Raw genomic sequence first — 22,712 nt, forward strand, 5'->3', positions numbered from 1 at the left:
AAGCTTTTTTCCGGATGCCCCAAACAATCGGAAAGGGGATTCATCAGAGAAAATGACTTTACAGTCCTCAGCAGTCCAATCCCTGTACCTTTTGCAGAATATCAGTCTGTCCCTGATGTTTTTCCTGGAGAGAAGTGGCTTCTTTGCTGCCCTTCTTGACACCAGGCCATCCTCCAAAAGTCTTCGCCTCACAGTGCGTGCAGATGCACTCACACCTGCCTGCTGCCATTCCTGAGCAAGCTCTGTACTGGTGGTGCCCCGATCCCGCAGCTGAATCAACTTTAGGAGACGGTCCTGGCGCTTGCTGGACTTTCTTGGGTGCCCTGAAGCCTTCTTCACAACAATTGAACCGCTCTCCTTGAAGTTCTTGATGATCTGATAAATGGTTGATTTAGGTGCAATCTTACTGGCAGCAATATCCTTGCCTGTGAAGCCCTTTTTGTGCAAAGCAATGATGACGGCACGTGTTTCCTTGCAGGTAACCATGGTTGACAGAGGAATAACAATGATTCCAAGCACCACCCTCCTTTTGAAGCTTCCAGTCTGTTATTCGAACTCAGTCAGCATGACAGAGTGATCTCCAGCCTTGTCCTCGTCAACACTCACATCTGTGTTAACGAGAGAATCACTGACATGATGTCAGCTGGTCTTTTTGTGGCAGGGCTGAAATGCAGTGGAAATGTTTTTTGGGGATTCAGTTCATTTGCATGGCAGAGAGGGACTTTGCAATTAATTGCAATTCATCTGATCACTCTTCATAACATTCTGGAGTATATGCAAATTGCCATTATACAAACTGAAGCAGCAGACTTTGTGAAAATTTATATTTGTGTAATTCTCAACAATGAGTAGACAATGCACCAGAATATTAAATAGCCTTTTAAATGACTAAAACATCACCCATAATATTCTTTCTGATAAAAATGCTAAAAATTTGAGAAAGTCATTTTTCTCATGTCAAACTACCAGGAAGTCTGAAAAGACCGACCTGAGTGGTTGGGGAGCTAGTAGGCTGAGCTTACCTTGACTGGCGGTTCTTTGAAAACGCCTATGTCAAGCAACATTATCTCAAGCAAATTTGCTTCTACACAAAGCAACTCAAACAACATTGAAATTGCATGCAACATCCAATCCTGTCGTACATCTCATCATGGCTTCACAAATGATTTGTTTATTCAACTGTTTGGTTATTGTAAACAGCATCAATATAGACAAAATGTTGGCTGTATAATTTAGCTAGCTAGCCCAAATGGAATTGTCAGTGCTATTTATCAAGTTAGCTAACTAGTCGATTGGACAATGCCAAGAGTGTGCAACGCTGTCATCAAGGGAAATGGTGGCTATTTGAAGAATCTCAAATATAAAATATATTTTGATTTGTTTAACACTTTTTTAGTTACTACATGATTCCATATGTGTTTTTTCATAGTTTTGATGTCTTCACTATTATTCTACAATGTAGAAAATAGTAAAAATAAAGAAAACACCTTGAATGAGTAGGTGTTCTAAAACTTTTGACCGGTAGTGTGTGTGTGTGTGTGTATATATATATATATATATTATAGTAAATACTACAATATTTAATGTGCATATACCCTGCCCATTCCCCTCCCCCATTAAAAAAGAAACGAGTATCTATAAGTGGTTTTTATTTTTTTAAATGATGTGGGAGAGCAGGGAGCGTCGGTACCAACACAAGAGTAGCTAAATGAGATGCAGCTGATGCTCATGGAGAAGGAGATAGAGAGAGTAGAGATAGAGACTTAGAAACTGAGTGGAAAAAATACAAATTAGAGCTTGAGAAAAATAAATTACATTTGGAAATTAGGTTCCTTGAGCAACAACAGCAGCAGTTCATTGTAGCGCGAGCGGGAGCAATAATAAGAAATTGTACATTGAATAGGCCTATTTGTTTTACAATCATTTTAAGTGTAGTCTTTGCGTTTGTAAATAGTGCCTGTAAGACTGAAGGAAGGAAAGGAAGATATGCTTTTTATTTATTTTTTAAATTTTATCCCATTTTCTCCCCAATTGTCGTGGTATCCAATCGCTAGTAATTACTATCTTGTCTCATCGCTACAACTCCCGTACGGGCTCGGGAGAGACAAAGGTCGAAAGCCATGCGTCCTCCGAAGCACAACCCAACCAAGCCGCACTGCTTCTTAACACAGCGCGCCTCCAACCCGGAAGCCAGCCGCACCAATGTGTCGGAGGAAACACCGTGTACCTGGCCCCCTTGGGTAGCTGGCCCGCCACAGGAGTCGCTGGAGCGCGATGAGACAAGGATATCCCTACCGGCCAAACCCTCCCTAACCCGGACGACGCTATGCCAATTGTGCGTCGCCCCACGGACCTCCCGGTCGCGGCCGGCTGCGACAGAGCCTGGGCGCGAACCCAGAGACTCTGGTGGCGCAGTTAGCACTGCGATGCAGTGCCCTAGACCACCGGGAGGCCCGGAAGATATGCTTTTTAATCGTTACAATGTATATATTTATTGATTGGTTATGCTGGTTATATAAGTTTCTACTACTCTCATTTAACCTAGACCTATTGGCTACATTTGATCGATGATTTGATTCCGGACCAGTCGACCTTTGATGTTGTCTGGACTAGCAGGTTCCCTATGGTTTTCCTGTGCCCTGGCTCAGTCATGGGATGGGGCAGCCTCTTCTTCACGCAGCTATTCTGCAATACCACTGTGGCAGCGACAATGATGCAGGTCCTCTCTGGTGCAATTCTTATTTCTCCATGTAGGCAGTGGAACCTAGTGAGAGCACAACGCAATAAAACTGTGTGGTAATGCAGTCATCTTATGTTATTTGGTGCATGTCATAGCCTAATGAAAAAGTAGGCTACTAACCTGTGCTTCAGCATCCCTATGCAGCACTCAATAAGGCACCTCGCCTCAGCATGAGCATTGTTGTACTTTAGACGGGAACGAATAATAATATATCGGAGCAACACTCTGGATATGTATACAGACGGGGAGTGTATCGTGAGGTTCCACTATAGCAGTTCTGATCAGTTTGAAATAATCAATGAGCTCTCACCGGCGCTGTCCCCGGCATTGCAAACTCTGATTGCGCTTCAGTTCTATGCCAAAGGTGCATTTCAAAACAGTGGAGGACATGATAAATGTCAGCAGATCCACAGTCTACGGGATACCAGTCATACCTGGTATGTCCTGGGTGCCAACATTGGTGACATCAGCCACCTTTTTAGTGGGTAGCCACTGTCCCCCAGCAGGATGCCACAAAGTCTAACCTCTACAAACTCCCGCTGGAGTGCGCTCTCTAGTAGGAGCCGCGCGTCGTGGGTAGACCCAGGCCACCACGTCTGTAATCTTCATCCCCTCATTGCAGGCAAGCTGTACGTTGATGGAGTGAAATCCTTATCTGTTGACATATCTGATTCATGGTCAGAAGGGGTCTGTATCCTGACATGAGTCAGACTGGTATGACTGGTATCCCATAGACTGTGGATCTGCTGACATTTATCATGTCCTCCACTGTTTTGAAATGCACCTTTGGCATAGAACTGAAGCGCAATCAGAGTTTGCAATGCCGGGGACAGCGCCGGTGAGAGCTCATTGATTATTTCAAACTGATCAGAACTGCTATAGTGGAACCTCACGATACACTCCCCGTCTGTATACATATCCAGAGTGTTGCTCCGATATATTATTATTCGTTCCCGTCTAAAGGCCCGCTGGTTGTGAAACCGATAGACAAAGACACGCCATGCACCGTTATTGTAGTTTTTGAATTGTGTTTCTAAGAAGAATAGTGTTACCATGGAGAATATTCGTGAATCTACACACTTTGGTGCGCTTCGCCTGCTAGCTACTAGGCGAAGAATCTACGCCAAGGCGTAGCTCATAAAGGGCTTACGCCCAGGTGGTGCAACAGGTATCATTTTTAGGTCCGGTGTAGAGCACATTTTACGTCGGGCGTAGTTACGACCCACTTACCACCAACTGGTGCAACCGGCCCCAGTAGACTAGCTACCTAGCTATGTAAACCACGCCCCTCTCCGAACACGCCTTCTGCGATGTTGGTTACAAGGCGGTACTTATTTCAATAAGGTAAGAGAATAAGACGTTAGCATTAGTGTATTAATAAAGCCCTTAGTTATCCTGCCTCCATCCGACCGTCAACACTCCGATGCATTGTTCACCAGTTGGACGGCTGTTACGAGATCCATCTATTCTGACCGGAGCATTTTGTTTGGTGGGTCAAAAAGTAACAGAATCTTGGTTACCACGAGAGCGATAAACCTGAAGCTGGGCTCGATATGGTGCTCAGCAACCCCACTTCCTTGACTTTCACATCTGCGGGAAAAGCTTGTTCGTTTTCAACCTGTGTCAGCTACTGGGATATATCCTTGGAGGACTTAAGGATAACTTGTACAGTGGCTGGTTCAGCAGGCGTTTGTGTTTCCCCCTTGTAATGAACTCCAACAGTGGGCTTTCTTAAGTATTTGTAAAGGTTACAAATGTTTTAAAAAATCTCCGATGTCCTCCTCAGAGGACATGGCATGGACCACCACCAGATGAAGATGGTGGTTAAAGCAATGAACATAAGGTATGTCTCAACCCAATTTCTCCTGTAGAAGTTTCTGCACTCCCCCTTGCTTCCCTGACATCACAGAGGCTCTGTTGTAGACTTGACGGAGGATTTTGTCAGTTTCTGTGAGAGTGTTGGCATCACCTGCATCTGCAGTGGCTATGGTCAGAAGGCTCTTTTATTTCATAGTTTCCATCCTCAAACCGAAGTACGATTGAAAAGTTTTCATAGCCCGTTGGGTCTCTCGTTCTGTCCACTTCCCCAACAATATGCTCTGTTACTAAGTTGCTCATTTGTTTTATTAAGTTGTTCTGGGCGTCGTGGCTCGTATAGGTTGCATTATGGGGAATGGTTGGTGCTACCTTATTTTATTTGTTTACTTTTACCCCTTTTTCTCCCCAATTTTGTGGTATCCAATTGGTAGTTACAGTCTTGTCTCATCCCTGCAACTCTTATACGGACTCGGGAGAGGCGAAGGTTGAGAGCCATGAGTCCTCCGAAACACGACCCAACCAGGCCGCACTGCTTCTTGACACAATGCCCGCTTAACCCGGAGGAAACACCGTACACCTGGCGACCGTGTCAGCGTGCATGCGCCCAGCCCGTCACAGGAGTTGCTAGAGCGCGATGGGACAAGGACAACCCTGTCGGCCAAACCCTCCCCTAACCCGGACGACGCTGTGCCAATTGTGAGCCGCCCCATGGGTCTCCCGGTCAAGGCCGGCTGCGACAGAGCCTGGACTCAAACCTGGATGTAAGTGGCTCTGGCCCGTGTGATTTAGCATTGCTAGCAGCTGCTGCTTAGCTGGGTGGTGGCAAGGAGGCTGGTGGCGGGACTGGGAGGGGGGCTCTGCTAGCTTCACCGTTGACAGAGACTAGGCTAGCCAAACTCTGTGGGCTAGCCACTGCATTGCCATGATCGCCAGCAACTGTAGCAGTGGTTTTGATGAGTGGATTTTCAGCTGCACTTGTTGTAGGCTGGACAATAGAACGAGTCAAAATTCACCCAAGGCTAGAAAATGACAAAAGAACGTTGGCTAAGCTGGAACACTAGCGCGAGCCCATAGCAAATGACTGGAACCGAACGTTTGCAGAGCTTCTTCCGACTGGAGTGACCCTTAGAAGTCCATTTTGCCTAAATGGCACCAAAAAATGTATCCCTTTTTATTTTACCACCACAATCTGTTCTTAGGATGAAACTGAAAAATAACAACTTGTGTAGAAAGTAAACATCCGCTCCTCGATGGTGCCAAGTGTGCTTCTGTCTGCATAACGAGGAAGTAGGGAAAAGATTGCAACTTTTGACTATTTCTGGTCTGGTGATCGATGACAGAGTACGCTACCCAACCTTATGTAATTAGAAAGAGGAGATTATCCTGTTTAGAATTGTGTCCAACTGGAGAAAATCAAAATATACACATTGCGAGATATTTGGCGAAATATACCAGTGTCTCTCCATAGGAAAACAATGGGGGAGCTCAGCGTTCCAAGGGCAAACGGTATTTTGGGGCTAGCGTTTGATGACAACAGAGTACGCTGCCCAGCCTTACATCATCAGAAAGAGGAGATTCTCATGATTAAAATGGTGTCCAATTAGAAAAAATCTAAACGTACACATTGCGAGATATTTGGCAAAATAGACTGACATACCTATATTTCCCAGAAGCGGGGAGTGACTATGGTGGTGTGGGGACAGCGTCCGGAGCCTGAGCCACCACCGTGGTCAACTGCCCACCCAGACCCTCCCCTGGACTTTGTGCTGGTGCGCCCGGCGTTCGCACCTTGAGGGGTGGGTTCTGTAACGTTCCTGACCTGTTTTCTGTTGTTTTTGTATGTGTATATGGTCAGGGCGTGAGTTTTGGGTGGGCAGTCTATGTTTTCTGTTTCTATGTTGGTTTTGGGTTGCCTGGTATGGCTCTTAATTAGAGGCAGGTGTTTTGCGTTTTCCTCTAATTAAGAGTCATATTTAGGTAGGGTGTTCTCACTGTTTGTTGGTGGGTGATTGTCTCCTGTGTCGTCGATGTATGTACCATACGGGACTGTTTGGCTGTTCGTTCGTTTTGATGTAGTCTGTTCCTGTCCGTGAGTTCTACGTTTAGTTAGTTTAATTCATGTTCAGGTTTCGTCTACGTCGTTTTCTTGTTTTGTAATTTTGTAAGTGTTTGTTTTTGTGTTGCCATCGTTTCAAATAAAGAGATGGCTTATTTCCCTAATGCTGCGTATTGGTCCACTGATCCTTCTCTCCTCTCCTCATCTGAGGAAGAGGAGGACAACAGCCCTTACAATAGGAAACAACCTCAGTTCCATGAGTAATTTTTTGTTGTTTACATTTTAACTACCAACAACGTGGGCCAACAATAGCAAAGCAGGCATTGTGACGTAGAACAATAGACTGGGAATAGAACGTTCGGAAGGCGAGTTGGTGCCACGGTGCTAACTAAGAGTAGCTGGCTGGTTGGAAATGCCCTAAAATAAGGCCTGTTTTTTCGTGATTACTTCAAACAGCAAAAAGCAGCAAAATACGAAATATAAAGAAATACACAATTCCCAACAAGGGATATCCCCCTGTAGTATAATTATATTGAGATGTGCTTTAGCAGAGATAGGCTTACCTCTTTCCTCTCCATAATGCTAATGCAAGCCCACACATAGTTTTATATAACACATCGATTTTGTGATGAGGCACAAATTGTCTCTTTCTGGAACACACACACCATTGCTGCCCTTCTCACCTCATGTTCTCTCTGTGTGTGCATGCGAACAACTCACATCCCTCTGCTTCTCTCAGTGTTTGGTGTGTGGGTGGAGATGTCTTTCCAGGGCTAGTGCTGAGCGCCATCATTCTACTCCCTGTTGAGAGAGAAAGAAAGGGAGAGAGAGAGATCCCAGTAAAGGAGTGCACTACACCAACGATTTCTAGCCCAACGAAACAAAAGACTACAGTACCCTCCAAGTTTGCATGAAAATAACCTATTTGTCACTATTCGAAAGAATCTGTCATTAACCACCATCTCTGGCATCATAATAAAGGCCATGGTGTTTGCTTTGATATAAATTGTTTATATGCAAATTGTCTCTTTACTCAGATCTTCAGGACATTCCAGAGGAGAGTGAAGCCACAGCAGAACCACCACGAGAGCCTGACGTGTCACACTGCTCGCCTACTCTCAAAAATAGGCCAAAGAGAACAACAGAACTGAACTTGAAATAGTCTTCCTCTTTTTACACTTAAAAGGAAGTATCATATTATATTAATTTTCAAATATATATATATTTGTTTCGTGGCTTTTGCTTTACAGTACACGACCAGCGGCAATATGTGACTACGCTATTCTTTTGTGTTTCTCGCTTGGGATTATTTGGATTTATACTGCTCCCTTTTGGAATCGATGCTGGACTAATGAGGACCTATTAAAGTGGCGTGAATAACAGGAAGGAAGTTATGCAATGATGATTTTCCAAAGAAGAATATGCAGGAAATGGACAGCAAATATAAAAGCAGTGAATGGATAACCAAACCTGATGGGTTTTGTCTAAGTGAATGGGACACTGCATTAATGATGGTTGGGTAGCTGCTTCTTTGCATTAGGATGTTGGATATGGATGTGAATATATATAGCAGCTTGTGCTGAGACATATAGATATGCACAAACACACACCACAGACACACACGGTCATACATGCTCTCACACACACATATTTGAGTCCATTTCCATAATTAGGATGATCTAATTCTCAACGCTGTTTATGATGCTGATGATTTGTTTATTTATTCTTCCTTCCTTATTTAAGCAGGTAAGTTAAGACCTCTCATGACACAGGCCAAACATTAGAGTGACTGTATAAGAATGAGGTAGCACTGTATTTCTCTCCCCTAATTACCATGTTTTTACTTAAAAACCACATGGCAACAGCATAATGACAATTATTATTCCAAAATAACTTACTTACTTATCCACTGGTTTGTGGTTCATTCCTGCAGGGATCACATACGTATACTTTAAATGCTCAAAGTAATGTAACTCGCTCCGTGGCACATACACTACCGTACAAAAGTTTGGGGTCACTTAGAAATGTCCTTGTTTTTGAAAGATTTATTATTTTTTTTTTCATTTTTAAAATAACATCAAATTGATCAGAAATACAATGTAGACATTGTTAATGTTGTAAATGACTATTGTAGCTGGAAATGTCAGATTTTTTAATGGAATATCTACATAGGCGTACAGAGGCCCATTATCAGCAACCATCACTCCTGTGTTCCAATGACACATTGTGGTAGCTAATCCAAGTTTATCATTTTAAAAAGGCTAATTGATCGTTAGAAAACTATTTTGCAATTATGTTAGCACAGCTGAAAACTGTTGTTCTGCTTAAAGAAGCAATACAACTGGCCTTCTTTAGACTAGTTGAGTATCTGGAGCATCAGCATTTGTGTGTTCAATTACAGGCTCAAAATGGCCAGAAACAAATAACTTTCTTCTGAAACTCGTCAGTCTATTCTTGTTCTGAGAAATGAAGGCTATTCCATGCGAGAAATTGCTAAGAAACTGAAGATCTTGTACAACGCTGTGTACTACTCCCTTCACAGAACAGTGCAAACTGGCAAGAGCAGAATAGAAAGAGGAGTGGGAGGCCCCGGTGCACAACTGAGCAAGAGGACAAGTACATTAGAGTGTATAGTTTGTGAAACAGACGCCTCACAAGTCCTCAACTGGCAGCTTCATTAAATAGTACCTCCAAAACACCAGTGTCAACGTCAATAGTGAAGAGGCGACTCTGGGATGCTGGCTTTCTAGGCAGAGTTACAAAGAAAAAGCCATATCTCAGACTGGCCAATAAAAATAAAATATTAACATGGGCAAAAGAACACAGACATTGGACAGAGGAACTCTGCCTAGAAGGCCAGCATCCTGGAGTCGGCTCTTCACTGTTGATGTTGAGATTGGTGTTTGCGTGTAGTATTTAATGAAGCTGCCAGTTGAGGACTTGTGAGGCATCTGTTTCTCAAACTGATCAACTTCGATTAGTTAACACAACGTGCCATTGGAACACAAGAGTGATGGTTGCAGATAATGGGCCTCTGTACGCCTATGTAGATATTCCATTAGAAATCAGCCGTTTCCAGCTACAATAGTCATATACAACATTAACAATGTCTACACTGTATTTCTGAACAATTTGATGTTATTTTAATGGATAAAACATGTGCTTTTCTTTCAAAAACAAGGACATTTCTAAGTGACTCCAAACTTTTGAATGGTAGTGTGTACACTGAGTGTAAAAAAACATTAGGAACAGGTGAATCCAGGTGAAAGCTATGATCCCTTATTGATGTCTTCTGTTAAATTCACTTCAATCAGTGTAGATGTAGGGGAGGAGATGGGTTAAAGAAGTATTTTTAAGCCTTGAGAAATGGATTGTGTATCTGTGCCATTCAGAGAGTGAATGGGCAAGACAAAATATTTAACTGCCTTTGAACGTGTATGGTAGGAGTTGCCAGGCGCACTGATTTGAGTGTGTCAAGAACTGCAACGCTGCTGGGTTTTTCACACTCAACAGTTTCCCGAGCGTATCAAGAATGTTCCACCACCCAAAGGACATCCAGCCAACTTTACACAACTATTGGAAGCAGTGGAGTCAACATGGGCCAGCATCCCTGTGGAACGCTTTCGACACCTTGCAGAGTTCATCCCCCAACGAATTGAGGCTGTTCTGAGGGCAAAAGGGGTGCAACTCAATATTAGGAAGGTGTTCCTAATGATTTGTGCACTCTGTGTATATTACTTGGGGATTCTTCGTCACAAATACCAGAAAGTGACAATTGTTAATAATTAATTTCAAGTAATTACCAGAAAGAATTATGCTATTACCATGTAGTTACTAAGTAAATACCTGGCAATAAGGGAGCATAAAATAAAGTTTTACCTAAATGGACAAAAAACCTAATCCCTATATGGATCACTACAGCATAAGCAATGTAGTTTCCAAGTTTAACTCTAGTGGACTTGGTAGACTATATAAAAGAAGCAGTCAAAAAAAACAGACATTGGAAGATGGAACTAAGACAATACGCCATGTAATCCATTTTGAGATGCATTGAGAGATAGGGGAAATCAACAACTTTTTGCCAACATCGAATTATAAAATGGAGTCTTCTCTATTAAGGACTAAACCAATGACATTGGGGACTGTTTTTGAACAACGGACAGCCGAGCAACCGTTAAATTCACCTTTAAATTCTTTTGAAACTAAAATGCTTTAATTGAGACTTTCTTTATTCTTGTAATTTCTTGTCATCTTAATCTGACTCATGTACCATATTTTGCTGGCTTGCATAGTGTGTATCAATCTGGCTAAAAATGACATGGGAAATGATTTTGTGTCTGTCTTTATTTGACGAGGAAACTGTACTATATTCAATTTATGTTTATAGAAGCCCATACTAAAGATATGAATGTCAAATCCAAATGTTGCCTTTCAAGTTGTTATCAAAGTTATATTGTCATATTTATGTATCAATGGCATATATCCACTCGTTTTGACAAGTTCTGTGCTGGTGTAAAAAGTGTCTTCTTGATTTGTGCTCTTACGACAGATAGTTAGGATTATCTAGGTCCACCTCACTTGAGCCCTCTGTCAAAACAACAGGTGGTGTAGTAATGAAGACTTATTTCCACAATTTATCATGGTCCTGACACAAACTGTTATTATGATAGGTTTGTTGGCATTATGCCTATCCTAATTGGAATTAATGCCTAGGTAAACCTAACAAAGGTTTGTAACAGTTGTCATAAGCGGTCATGACTGTTTATGACATATGTATGTCATTATTATGAAGGTGTTAGGTAGACCTTGTGATAGAAAAGGTTCAAAGGAAGTGTTACCAACAGTTGCTCTTACCTGAAGCATTACCACTGCATTCTGGTAATCGAATCTAGCTCTGCTATAAACTGGCACATTGTACAGACAATGTGGCTACCAAAGCTCATATCAGACTATGACGATCCCCGTAGTACGTCAATCCAATTCGGTGGTAAAACGCAGCTGTCTTTTGGAGGGCCTTAGCTCATGTATCCCACTGTCTCACACTCTATATCTATCTAATTTAGGCTGACACCACTTCCCCAAATACCTCCCCCTAAACCCCTCACAGTGACTTGATGCCTCTACCAAAACAGGTCAAATCTATCAAACCCCAACACACTTAACTCTCTCACCTTCTTCACCATCTCTCTTTTCCCTTTACCCTTTTTAAATTCCTCTCTCTATGCCATTTTTAAAAATGAATTCCACCGCCCATCTGTGTCCATCTCTCTTACTCTCTTTTCCACTACCTCTCTTTTTCTCTCTCACTCTATGGCTCCATCCAGAAACAGCCCTTAGTCCCTACCCACCTGTCCAATTGTCTCATCTCCATGAGGAGTTGTTTACGGACAGGTTTTATCTCACTCTCTTAGCCATCTCTTCGTTTCTCTTTCTCCCTCCCCCTTCCTTCCACAGTCTAAACCTGGACACTATTGACCACGTGACTTGTATTCTCTCCCTTCTCTAAACCACTTACTCTTGTCCACTACCTCTCTCTTTCTCTCTAGCTATATATACAGTATATCTCACTCCCTTCTCCATCTCTTTTTGTTTCTCTCTATCCCTCCCTCCCTAATGCTGGGGACAATGTCAGCCAAGTAACATGTATAAATATCCCCATTGGGGGACATAGTTGGCATAGTGGGCGCCTCTCTATGGCCCGCCTGCACCCCATTCATCATTGGAATTGACCAACATTGGGGATGCCATGGCACTGTAAGCCCCGACAAGCTCTGGTGGTCTGGGAGAGAAGCAGGGGGAGTGGTGTTACCGGGAAGCTGTACTGTGGCCCCTTCTTCAAGCTAAATTCCCTCTCTTTCCCTTTCTCCATGTCTCTCTCTCTTTATTTTTCTCTCGCGCTTAAATAATTGCCTGATTATGGTATTCTTAACGTTTTAGGTAGGTCACAGTACAACCAAACTGGCTTAAATTGTTCTTACATTTAACAACTGTGGTAACTTTTAGAAGAGTACATGAAACCTTGGATTTGACCTCCAGAACTAAGACCTGGATTCAATCAGATCAAGCGCTAACTGGCGATAGCCGACACTCGCATAGCTTATGTTCTGGCGGGGTGTCAGAGCTGTAACTTCATTGGAGCTGTCAAATCGGTGAGCAGCTGCTCTTGATCATTGTCACGAAGCCACACCCGTACCACTCACGTTAGAAGTTCAGAACGAGAAAGTGTAGGCTATATAGAAATAACAAGGTTCAAATTGAAAATCATTAAACAAAATAATGAGGATTTCTATCAGCCTAATCGAGGTGTAGGTTACATCTCACATTCCTGTGTTCGAACTTGTAAACAAGGCTGCATGGGATTTATTTTAATGCGAGTCCGTGCAGCCAATGGCAATGTCTGCTTTAGGTATAATGTTGGGAGCTGCTTGTGGATTTGACAGCTCGCAGTTCCGGCACCATCAAAACATCAGCTATGCGGATGTCGGCTAAAGCGGATCTGATTGAATCGGATCTTAAGTGTTGTTGACTTTTGTACCTTGCTCTAACCCCTTTAACCTAACATTAGCTAACCTTAACTAACGTAAAATTGCTAGGCGTCTCTCTTTCAGTCACTCTGTATCTTTGTCTGTCAAGTTGATGTTTAAGAGAATTGGAGTTTGCAGTAGTGGTGTCAGGCACATGAGCAGGTGTTGCTGTTGTAAAAGAGTTATGAAGTAGTATAAGTTTATGATCTCTTAATATTTACTATGCCATGATTCTTTGGCGTAAGCTGTTGCGATGATGTGCTTTCTCCTTGTTAGCATGTTTAGCATTTCATGTCCAAATGATCGCAAATTGTCTCAAATTAATTGTCTACCTCAAAGTTACTTTTTAAGATGATTTGGACATGAAATGCAAAACATGCTTATATCGTGGACATTGACTTTTATTGGTATTTGGACAAAAATGCACAAAAGTTAGTGTTAAAAACTAAAGGATAGATTGCTGCCTTACCTTGTCAATAGACTCCTTATAGGGTAAGGAACCCAATATGTAATTTTGTAGTTTGGATGAATAATAAGGAAAATTACTACTGTTGTTTAGTTGCCAAGGTTGTCATTTCAAACCCTGAAGCTAATATTTTCAACATTTAAGTGGTGCCCAAAGCTATGGTATGGGGGATTCCTGATTTATTATGGTAGTGCTCACTCCCCACACTACCCTGCACTCCTAGACCCCTCTGTAATTTGAACCCTGTGTGTGTGTGCGGTGTGCATGTGTGGAGGACAGAAATAGAACTGTCTCTTTTGTTTTATGACAGCATCTGCCTAATCCTCTATGCCCTGCTCATTGTCCTTCTCTCTCTCTCCCACCACCTTTGTTTTTATTACTAAAAGCCCACCACCTTTGTTTTTATTACTAAAAGCCCACCACCTTTGTTTTTATTACGAAAAGCCCACCACCTTTGTTTTTATTACTAAAAGCCCACCACCTTTGTTTTTATTACTAAAAGCCCACCACCTTTGTTTTTATTACTAAAAGCCCACCACCTTTGTTTTTATTACTAAAAGCCCACCACCTTTGTTTTTATTACTAAAAGCCCACCACCTTTGTTTTTATTACGAAAAGCCCACCACCTTTGTTTTTATTACTAAAAGCCCACCACCTTTGTTTTTATTACGAAAAGCCCACCACCTTTGTTTTTATTACTAAAAGCCCACCACCTTTGTTTTTATTACGAAAAGCCCACACAGCAGAAAACATACAATATATGTCAATTATGACAAAGAATATGACAGCTGACACAGGAAGACAGAAGGAAATGGATGCGAACAGGCTTTCTATCTGCCGGTAGAAGTTGTCCGTATGCACAGATCTAGAATCAGCATGCGTTCCCCAAACCTGACCTTAACCATTAGGGGGAACAACGCAACATCAAGGTAAGCTCATCCTACTTTGCTTTATTATAGAGAGGAAGGCTCAGTAGATACATTTAAAGAACTGACCTTTAAAGGATTGAGTTGGGTGGAGCCAGTAGGCTAGAATGGGAGGGGCATGTTTGTGGGTGTGGTCATCTACTCTTTGGGATATATATGTTCTCTTTCTATCCCAGAGTTTGGTCTCTCTTCTGCTCTTTCTCCCTCCCTCCTTCTCTCTCTGTCTCTCCTATTCCACTGACTTGACAGGACCGTCCCGCACCCTTTATCCTTCTTTTCCCTCCTTTTCTCGGTCAAAAAGCCCAAAAGACCTTCATAAAAATGGAGGCAGTCAAGAAGAAGATGCTTATGTTGAAGCTGGATAAGGAGAACGCTCTGGACGCGGCAGAACAGGCCGATACCGACAAGAAGGCAGCCGAGGAGAGGAGCAAGCAGGTGGGCCAACCACATCACAGAGAGTGGGGGGATCCTCTATCATGGATGGGGACATGGGCACCTTGGGCAGTCAAATAGGCAACTGTAGGTTACTACTACCCCAGGGAGCAAAACTGGTTGCAATGATGTCATTCTGTCATTTTTCTACGTCATGGTCAGGTTGTATAGCTATTGTACGGACTTTAAGGACTTTTCAGATGTATTTTTTAGTGACCAGAAAAAGATGTGTGGGTGTGTCACACATGGCATCCTCGTCCCTATATATTGAACCTATTTTGACCAGGGCCCTGATTTGAATTGTCTGTACAACTGGAAATCCAATTAACCACCAAAAATGTCGTCATGATGGGGGGTGGAAGTCTCGAAAGGTGAAATGGCTTATTGGTTTCCATAATGTTGCTGTGTGATTGGAAATGGTCTGCTTAGATACAACTCCTAGGCCGGTCATCGTTAAACGATAGAGTTAGAAAGTAATTGGTCAAATAGATGTGACATTTTTTACCGATATTGTAATATAATGGTTAGTGAAGGAATCATCTCACCTGCTTTTCTAGATGTGTTTGTAACAGATTTATTATATTTTCTTTATTTTTTTAAATATAAAATTTTGAAGGGTTTTGTTTTACATTCATTTTATTCTTCTTGAAAATAAGGTAACAAGTTCATGACATTACTATAAATACTAGAGGTTAGAATATGGTTAAGAATAGGACAGAGTTGACAAGACTTAACAACTGAGTCCAAAGTGACCTCTGTCCCCCAAAAAATGACAACTGGAAAATTCTAAACCATGCCAAGACAACTTGAGAGAAACGTTAGACCGTATTTCTCTCATTAGCGAGGCCAGACAAGCTGTCAGTCAAGGCTGGATGGTTTAGCTAGTGATCTCTCCACAGAGAAATTGCGAAGGGCAAGACACTAGGATGGAATACGATGGTGGATCCTTTCACTGAGTGATTGTTAGGGGATGTTACCATCCAGAGCGAGTATTTATATCTAGATGTCATTGAAGTGGAACCATGGCAGGCATGTCCACCAGGCTTTAGGTTACTTGTGACAAGAGGACAGGTGAGGTGGCTGCAGACATGGGTTCAAATAGTATTTGTTTTCTTTCAAATACTTTTCTAGCTTTCCTGGCACAATGGAGCCAATGGAATAGTCCCAAAAGTGTCAAACCGGTCCATTTGCCACTCCACAAAGGCTCAAGTGCTAAAATTATTTGAAAGAAGACAAATACTATTTGAACCCAGGCCTGGGTGACAGTCAAGATGCCTTGATGAATGGAGATGGACAAGGCTATGAGGCTATCAGTTAATGAATACTATTTTCACACTATTAAGCCGAGCTTAACTGTGCTGGCCTGGTTATGTATCTGCCGTAGTTGCTGGAACAGTGCTGGAAAGGTCAAGGTGAAAAGAAAATCCGCACAGTATGATTCAGGTCCACACCATAGTGTGAAAAGAGTGTACAAATCTCACCAACCCTTTCTCCATCTCTCTTTCCTCTTCTTGCCCTCCCTCCCTCTCTACTTCCTTCTCTCACTCTTGCTCTCTCTCTCAGCATGAGGATGAGTTGCTGCAGATGCAGAAGAAGCTGAAGGGGACTGAGGATGAACTGGACAAATACTCTGAGGCCTTGAAGGATGCCCAGGAGAAGTTGGAGGTTGCGGACAAGAAGGCCGCAGATGTAAGTGTGTTGTGTTCTTCCAAGGTCTTACAGGTCTAGTATCAGATTACCCAACCCCATTTCCTAACCTTAAGTATTAGGAGGACGATAAAATACAGTAGCTGACCCTTGACCAGTGGTTAGGTGCAACATCTACCAACTTGTGTTAGCTCCAAGAACTGATGCCTTGGCTATTTGTTACGTTACATGGTCTTGAGTAGCAGGGATGATCCTTGTTTGACACCAGGCCGGTCACATTGGTGCCATGGCCTGGATGCTGGGGTTGCTTTGGAAACGATGCGAAGATTGAAGAGGTGGTGGAATTGGTCCAATGATCAGCATCAACAGCAGAGGGTGTAGAATAGGTCTAGCTAGATGCCTTAGAAAGTCCCAAAGTTATAATAGGTTAGAGATAATAGCTTTGAACCCGGAGCGATGCAGGTTCTGTGCAGGAGACCCATTAAGGATTTACCAAGCTTGAAGGTACCAGAAGCCTCATACCTGCTCATATTACATAGTGTATGACAAAGCAAACACACTTGTGCTATGAAAACACAATCTGCTCTTACAGGGTTAGACAAGTTTAAACCACAGGAGGTTAAACCTGGTGCCTGGTGTCTCCCTTAGCTCCCATTCCTTTCATTCGCTCTGATCACCCATCTACTGCTACTGCTGTTTCATCTCCATATTCTGACCATGATATCATCCAATCGAGCTATGACTATCCCACCAACCATGCTACCATTTTAGGGACAATAAACATCGATATTCTTACTAGAGTAGCATTCGTCAAGTCTGGTCTTGGGGACCCACAGGGTGTGCAGGATTTTGTTCCAGCCCAGCACTAACACACCTGATTTAACTAATCAATAAGCCATTGAGTTGAATCAGGAGTGTTGGTGCTGGGCTAAAACAAAAGCTTGCAGACCCTGTGGGTCCGAAGGAACAGGAATGACGTACACTGGAAATAGTTGCTATTATGGTACTAGCGATAGAAACACAAGACACTAACCAACTCCAAAGACTTTTTGAGCAACAGATAATATAACCATTCAGACTTTCTGAACAACACATGACATTTGGATTCACGAGCCATAGTGACTTTACCCATACATTGCCAAAAAAGGCCTGCTTTAGTTTGGCCAAGGAGTATGTGAAAACCACAGGGCCATGCCTGTTTCTGGGATGATAATTTAGTGACAGTTTGACTGACACTTTTAGTCCCCTTTGTTGGCAGTTCATTTAGAGCAGTAACCCGCTGGAGTTAAGGGTTAACTCTTGTGCTAGGAAGCTAAGATACAATTCAAAGGTTTGGTTTTCATGCGCATTTTGGATTGTGCACACAGGCTTTACTATCTGAACGCTCCCCAAAGAATGGAATAGAATATAATAGACCCTTATTGTCCATTTGCACAGATGTTATTTTTGCTGTGACAGTACCCAACCTACACAGCAGGCTGGGAGCAGCACAGGGTCAGCAACAGAGCAGAACCCCAGGAGTAGATTGGGGTTTAGGGGCTTTGCTCAAGGGCACAGTAACTGTAGATGGCATGTGTGTTATTGATGCCTGCAATTCTCCAGTTGCCAGCTCACTTTTTCAAGTCAGCACTGGGATTCGAACCCGCAAACCTCCTGTTACCGACCTGCCTCTCTAACATTGAGGCTACCGCGGCTAAGACTATACTTGGGTTGCCACTCTCTATTCTTGGGTTGGCAATCTCATCCTAGTCCCCTCCCTCTTTGTATTTCTTGACTCTTCTTGTGGTTTAGGTATCTTTTTCTCCAACAATTTAGGTCTCAGTAATTCTCTATTTCTCTCTCTCTCTCTGTATTTCCTCTAGTTGACTGTAATGAAGTACTTTTCTCCTGACTTTAGATATAGAACAAACAGCAGCTGTCATCACAGTCGTTTCTCTCAATAGAGAGAATGCATGGAGTGACCATGTTGAAATACCAGAGGGGCTTAGGTTTGTGTGCGTGTGTGTGTGTTTTACAGTAAATAGGTATTGTGTGGTGCCTTGGAGTGATGATTACCCAATGATTTGTATGGTTTATAACAAACCAAGGTCATTACGGGTGTTATGTGCTCTTGTGTGGTCTGTCTGCCCTACACTGTCTGGACAGTTATGTGGTAAAATCATGTGTTTTTCATCTTTGCAAGCTTCAAGTCCGTATTGTGTGTGTGTGTGTGTGTGTGTGTGTGTGTGTGTGTGTGTGTGTGTGTGTGTGTGTGTGTGTGTGTGTGTGTGTACCTGTGAAGACACCTTTCTTTGAATACACCTCTCTGTCATGTCCTTGTGCATATGTGTGAATTCAAGGTATATTCGTATGAAAGGGGACCAGAGACCTATGTAAAATAATCTCTTTTCATGAGCCATCCTATATGAGGAGTGTATAGGGGATACAAAGGCCATGACCACAAGGTTATTTCCATTGAGGGGGCGGGGTGGGGTTTAGTGGTCTGAAAGGGGGACAGAATGGGGCATAACAGAAATACCAGAGGAGGGGGATGTACAGCTGGCCCATAGAAGCCAATGGAACAGACTTACTAAACAAACAAAAAAACATTACACTTTATATACTGGATACACTCCCCTCCGTATGTGTCTGGACAATGAAGCTCCATTTTTTCATTTGTCTCTATACTCCAGCATTTTGATTTGAGTTCAAATGTTTCCTATGAGGCGACAGTACAGAATGTCACCTTTTATTTTAGAGAATTTTCATACATTTGCCGTTTAGAAATGAAAGCACTTTATATATCTAGTCCCCCCATTTGAATAAGTGTTTGGACAAATTTCACTCATAGTGTATTAAAGTAGTCAAAAGTGTAGTATTTGGACCCATATTCCTAGCACGCAATGACTACATCAAGCTTGTGAAACTTGTTGGATGCATTTGCAGTTTGTTTTGGTTGTGTTTCGGATTACTGGGGCTATTGGGGCGGCAGGGTAGCCTAGTGGTTAGAGCGTTGGACTAGTAATCGAAAGGTTGCAAGTTCAAATCCCCGAGCTGACAAGGTACAAATCTGTCGTTCTGCCCCTGAACAGGCAGTTAACCCACTGTTCCTAGGCCGTCATTGAAAATAAGAATTTGTTCTTAACTGACTTGCCTAGTTAAATAAAGGTAAAATAAAAAAATAAAAAAAATTACAGTATGTTTTGCCCAAAAAGGAACTGAATGGTAAATTTGATTGTAAATAAGAATTGAAGATGTTTCTGAACACTTCTACATTAATGTGGATGCTACCTTGATTACAGTTAATCATGAGTAATGATGATCATGCCCCCAAATTCATGAAGAAAGATCATACCCCCCCCAAAATATGCTAACTTCTCCTTCTTGGTAATGGTGAGAGGTTAGCATTTTTTGTTGTAGCGTCTGAACGGGATCTCACTTATCATTATTTATGATTAAATCATGATTTTTCTTAATCATGGAATTATCAGGATTAATTTAGGTGTTCAGAAACATCTTATCTACTCAATTAGAAAGAAAATGACTCCATTCACCATTCAGTTACTATTGGGCAAAACATAACCCAAAACAAACTGCAAATGCTTACAACAAGTTTGTAGTCACAAAACTTGATGTAGTCATTGTGTGCAAGAAACATGGGACCGAATTCTATACTTTTGACCGCTTTGATACATAAGTGAATTTATCCAAATACCTATGACTTCACAGGTGTGGGACCAGATACATAAAGTGCTTCATTTTTAAACGGTAAAACAGATATGCATGAAAAAACCCTCAAATAAAACATTCTGTACTGTCGCTTCATAAAACATTTGATCTCAAATCTGAAATTCTGGAGAATAGAGTTTGGTTTGGTTACCCAAACTCCTTGCTCCAGCCAAACGCTACGCCACACCCACTAACGTTAGTTTCTTCTCCGCAATGAGTTTGGATCTGAGTACCTCCCCAGCCCTACACCGAATGCGAACACATTTGGGGCCATCTCATTGGTCCAGAAACCGATGGCTTGGGCCAGAGTAAGAACATCAGTTGGAAAGTGGCGGTTTGAAAATTTGTCATTGGCTTTGATACTCTGGTTGGTTATAGAAGATCCAATCGCTGAAAACTTTGTTTTGTACAACACTCCTTGTGCCCTATCACCAGAAATTACTTCAATGATGTCATCCTCAGACTAAAGTACTGTATGTAGCGAACGACAAAGCAGAGGAAGAATTTAGTGTGAGTGGTCAGGTTAAGTGTACTTTACCCTTTTATCCAATTACTTCTCTTCTTAATTAATATGGATTTACCTTTAAGGTCTACCTTATACCTTTCTTAATAACATGTTTTTCTATATTATATGGACCCCGAGTTTCTTTCCCCTCTACCTGGGTATGTCCTAAATATCTCCCCCAGAATAATATAATTGTTCCATAGAGAGAACTAGATTAGTGTGAAGCGATAGTGCCAAAGAGATTAGTGAAGGGCATTTGTCCCTAAAGTGTAACCAGATCTCTCCAAATGTTGCTCTGCTCTCTCTTTCTGTGTGTGTGTGGTCCTTTTGAGTGTGCAATGTGTGTATGTCAGTGGAGGCTGCTGAGGGTAGGACAGCTGATAATAATGACTGGAATGGAGTCAATGGAATGGTATCGAACACATCAAATATGTGGTTTCCATGAGGTTGATACCACTCCATTGACTCCATTCCAGCCATTATTATGAGCCGTCCTCCCCTCAGCGGCCTCTATTGGTGTGTGTGTGTCCTTTCCAGTGTCATTAAGTCTCAGAGGAGTCAGAGTTCTAAGTCGTTGGGATAAACCTTTCCTTGACCTACGTGGCCCGTCTGCCTCTCTCCACATGCTTGTGATTAGTGTCATAATAAGACATGCTAAAGGACAGTTTTATGACTGCCTGAGTATGCCTAGCTCCTTACGCACTAAATCACAGGCACACAGTTTTCAGCAAGAGGGTAAAGAGCAACTCAATCTTCACACATTAAGGAGCTCTCAAAGCTCCGCTCCTTCAGCAGCGCTACTTAACCAGAGGCTAATGGCTAAAACAAATTCAACTCCTGCTGAAGGCAAAGGGTGTTTCTCAAAATGCATACTACCGTGCTCCAAGTACGCAAATTGGAGCACGGAAGGGTCGGAGTATGAGTCCAAATCAAAGTATGGTAAATGGAGCACAGAGGGCACTTCTCAAATTAATTTAGACATTTTTACCTGCCAACATACCATAGATTGCGAGCCCATAATAAGGCAATAGGGCTAACTGGATAGCTACTACTGTTATCTAGCCAGATAGCCACGAATAATTGTTAGCTAAGTACCCACGAAGAATTTACATCTATCTTGCATAATATTCGTTTTAGGTCAATTTTGCCTGTTAAACTATTTGGTTAGCTACATTATTACGATTCACATATAGTTTGCTGATAGTTATGAAGAAACATTGTTGCTTTGTGTATATCTTGTTAAGTCTCTATTTTGATTGTCCTGGCTGGAAGATGGTTCAGTAAATGTGTAAGTCCCAAGTCCATAGTAAGTCAATAGGGCTAACTGGATAGCTAGCTAGCCACAAAGAATTGGTGGCTACCCATGAAAAATGTACATATACCTTGCATAACATTAGTTTTAGGTAATTTTTTCCTGTTATACTAACTTGTTAGCCACATTATTACGATTCACATATAGCTAGCTGATAATTATGAAGTAAAACGTTTGCTTTGTGTATATATCTTGTTTCGTATATTGTTGCCTTTGTCCTGGCTGGAAGAAGGTTCAGTGATTGGGGAGGTGAAGCATGAGGTAATACAGTAGGGCGAGTGCTTCTCAAATGTAATGTTTTATACAATGGGTGGGTTTAATCCTGAATGCTGATTGGTTAAAACTGCAATCCAGCCCGTGTCTATTCCACAAATGACCACCGGCTAAATATATGAGTTTAAAATGCATATTTACTCTCTTACAATTGACTGCGCAATCCACTGTCTCATCAGCACAGCCAGGCAATTTATAAACTTGATCTCCACTATAAAAAGCATAGATATTCATCTCACATTTCTTTTTAGACTCTTTTATTTTTCAACAGCGGAGTTTTGTATAAACGTTTCTGTCTCTCTCCG

General features: G+C 42.1%; 2 protein-coding genes across 11 annotated transcripts in view; both read left to right on the forward strand.

Annotated features, from left to right (window-relative positions):
- The window catches only part of LOC139554851 (rho guanine nucleotide exchange factor 2-like), a 107,753-nt gene extending 96,810 nt beyond the window's left edge, over positions 1-10,943 (forward strand). For 4 of the 5 annotated variants that reach the window (XM_071368032.1, XM_071368031.1, XM_071368034.1 and 1 more), the window contains one exon: positions 7,652-10,943. In XM_071368032.1, coding sequence (XP_071224133.1) covers positions 7,652-7,776 — 125 coding nt within the window. In that variant the 3' untranslated portion in view covers positions 7,777-10,943. Of the gene's footprint in view, positions 1-478; positions 1,517-7,651 lie in introns of those variants that run through there. The other variant, XM_071368033.1, reaches the window with a different exon arrangement.
- Positions 10,944-14,702: 3,759 nt separating this feature from the next.
- LOC139554852 (tropomyosin alpha-3 chain) overlaps positions 14,703-22,712 on the forward strand; it is a 33,055-nt gene continuing 25,045 nt past the window's right edge. For 5 of the 6 annotated variants that reach the window (XM_071368044.1, XM_071368043.1, XM_071368042.1 and 2 more), the window contains exons 1-2: positions 14,704-14,965; positions 16,526-16,651. In XM_071368044.1, coding sequence (XP_071224145.1) covers positions 14,852-14,965; positions 16,526-16,651 — 240 coding nt within the window. In that variant the 5' untranslated portion in view covers positions 14,704-14,851. Of the gene's footprint in view, positions 14,966-16,525; positions 16,652-22,712 lie in introns of all 6 variants that reach the window. The other variant, XM_071368041.1, reaches the window with a different exon arrangement.

The sequence above is a fragment of the Salvelinus alpinus genome, chromosome 26, assembly GCF_045679555.1.
Source record: "Salvelinus alpinus chromosome 26, SLU_Salpinus.1, whole genome shotgun sequence".
NCBI lineage: Eukaryota > Metazoa > Chordata > Actinopteri > Salmoniformes > Salmonidae > Salvelinus > Salvelinus alpinus.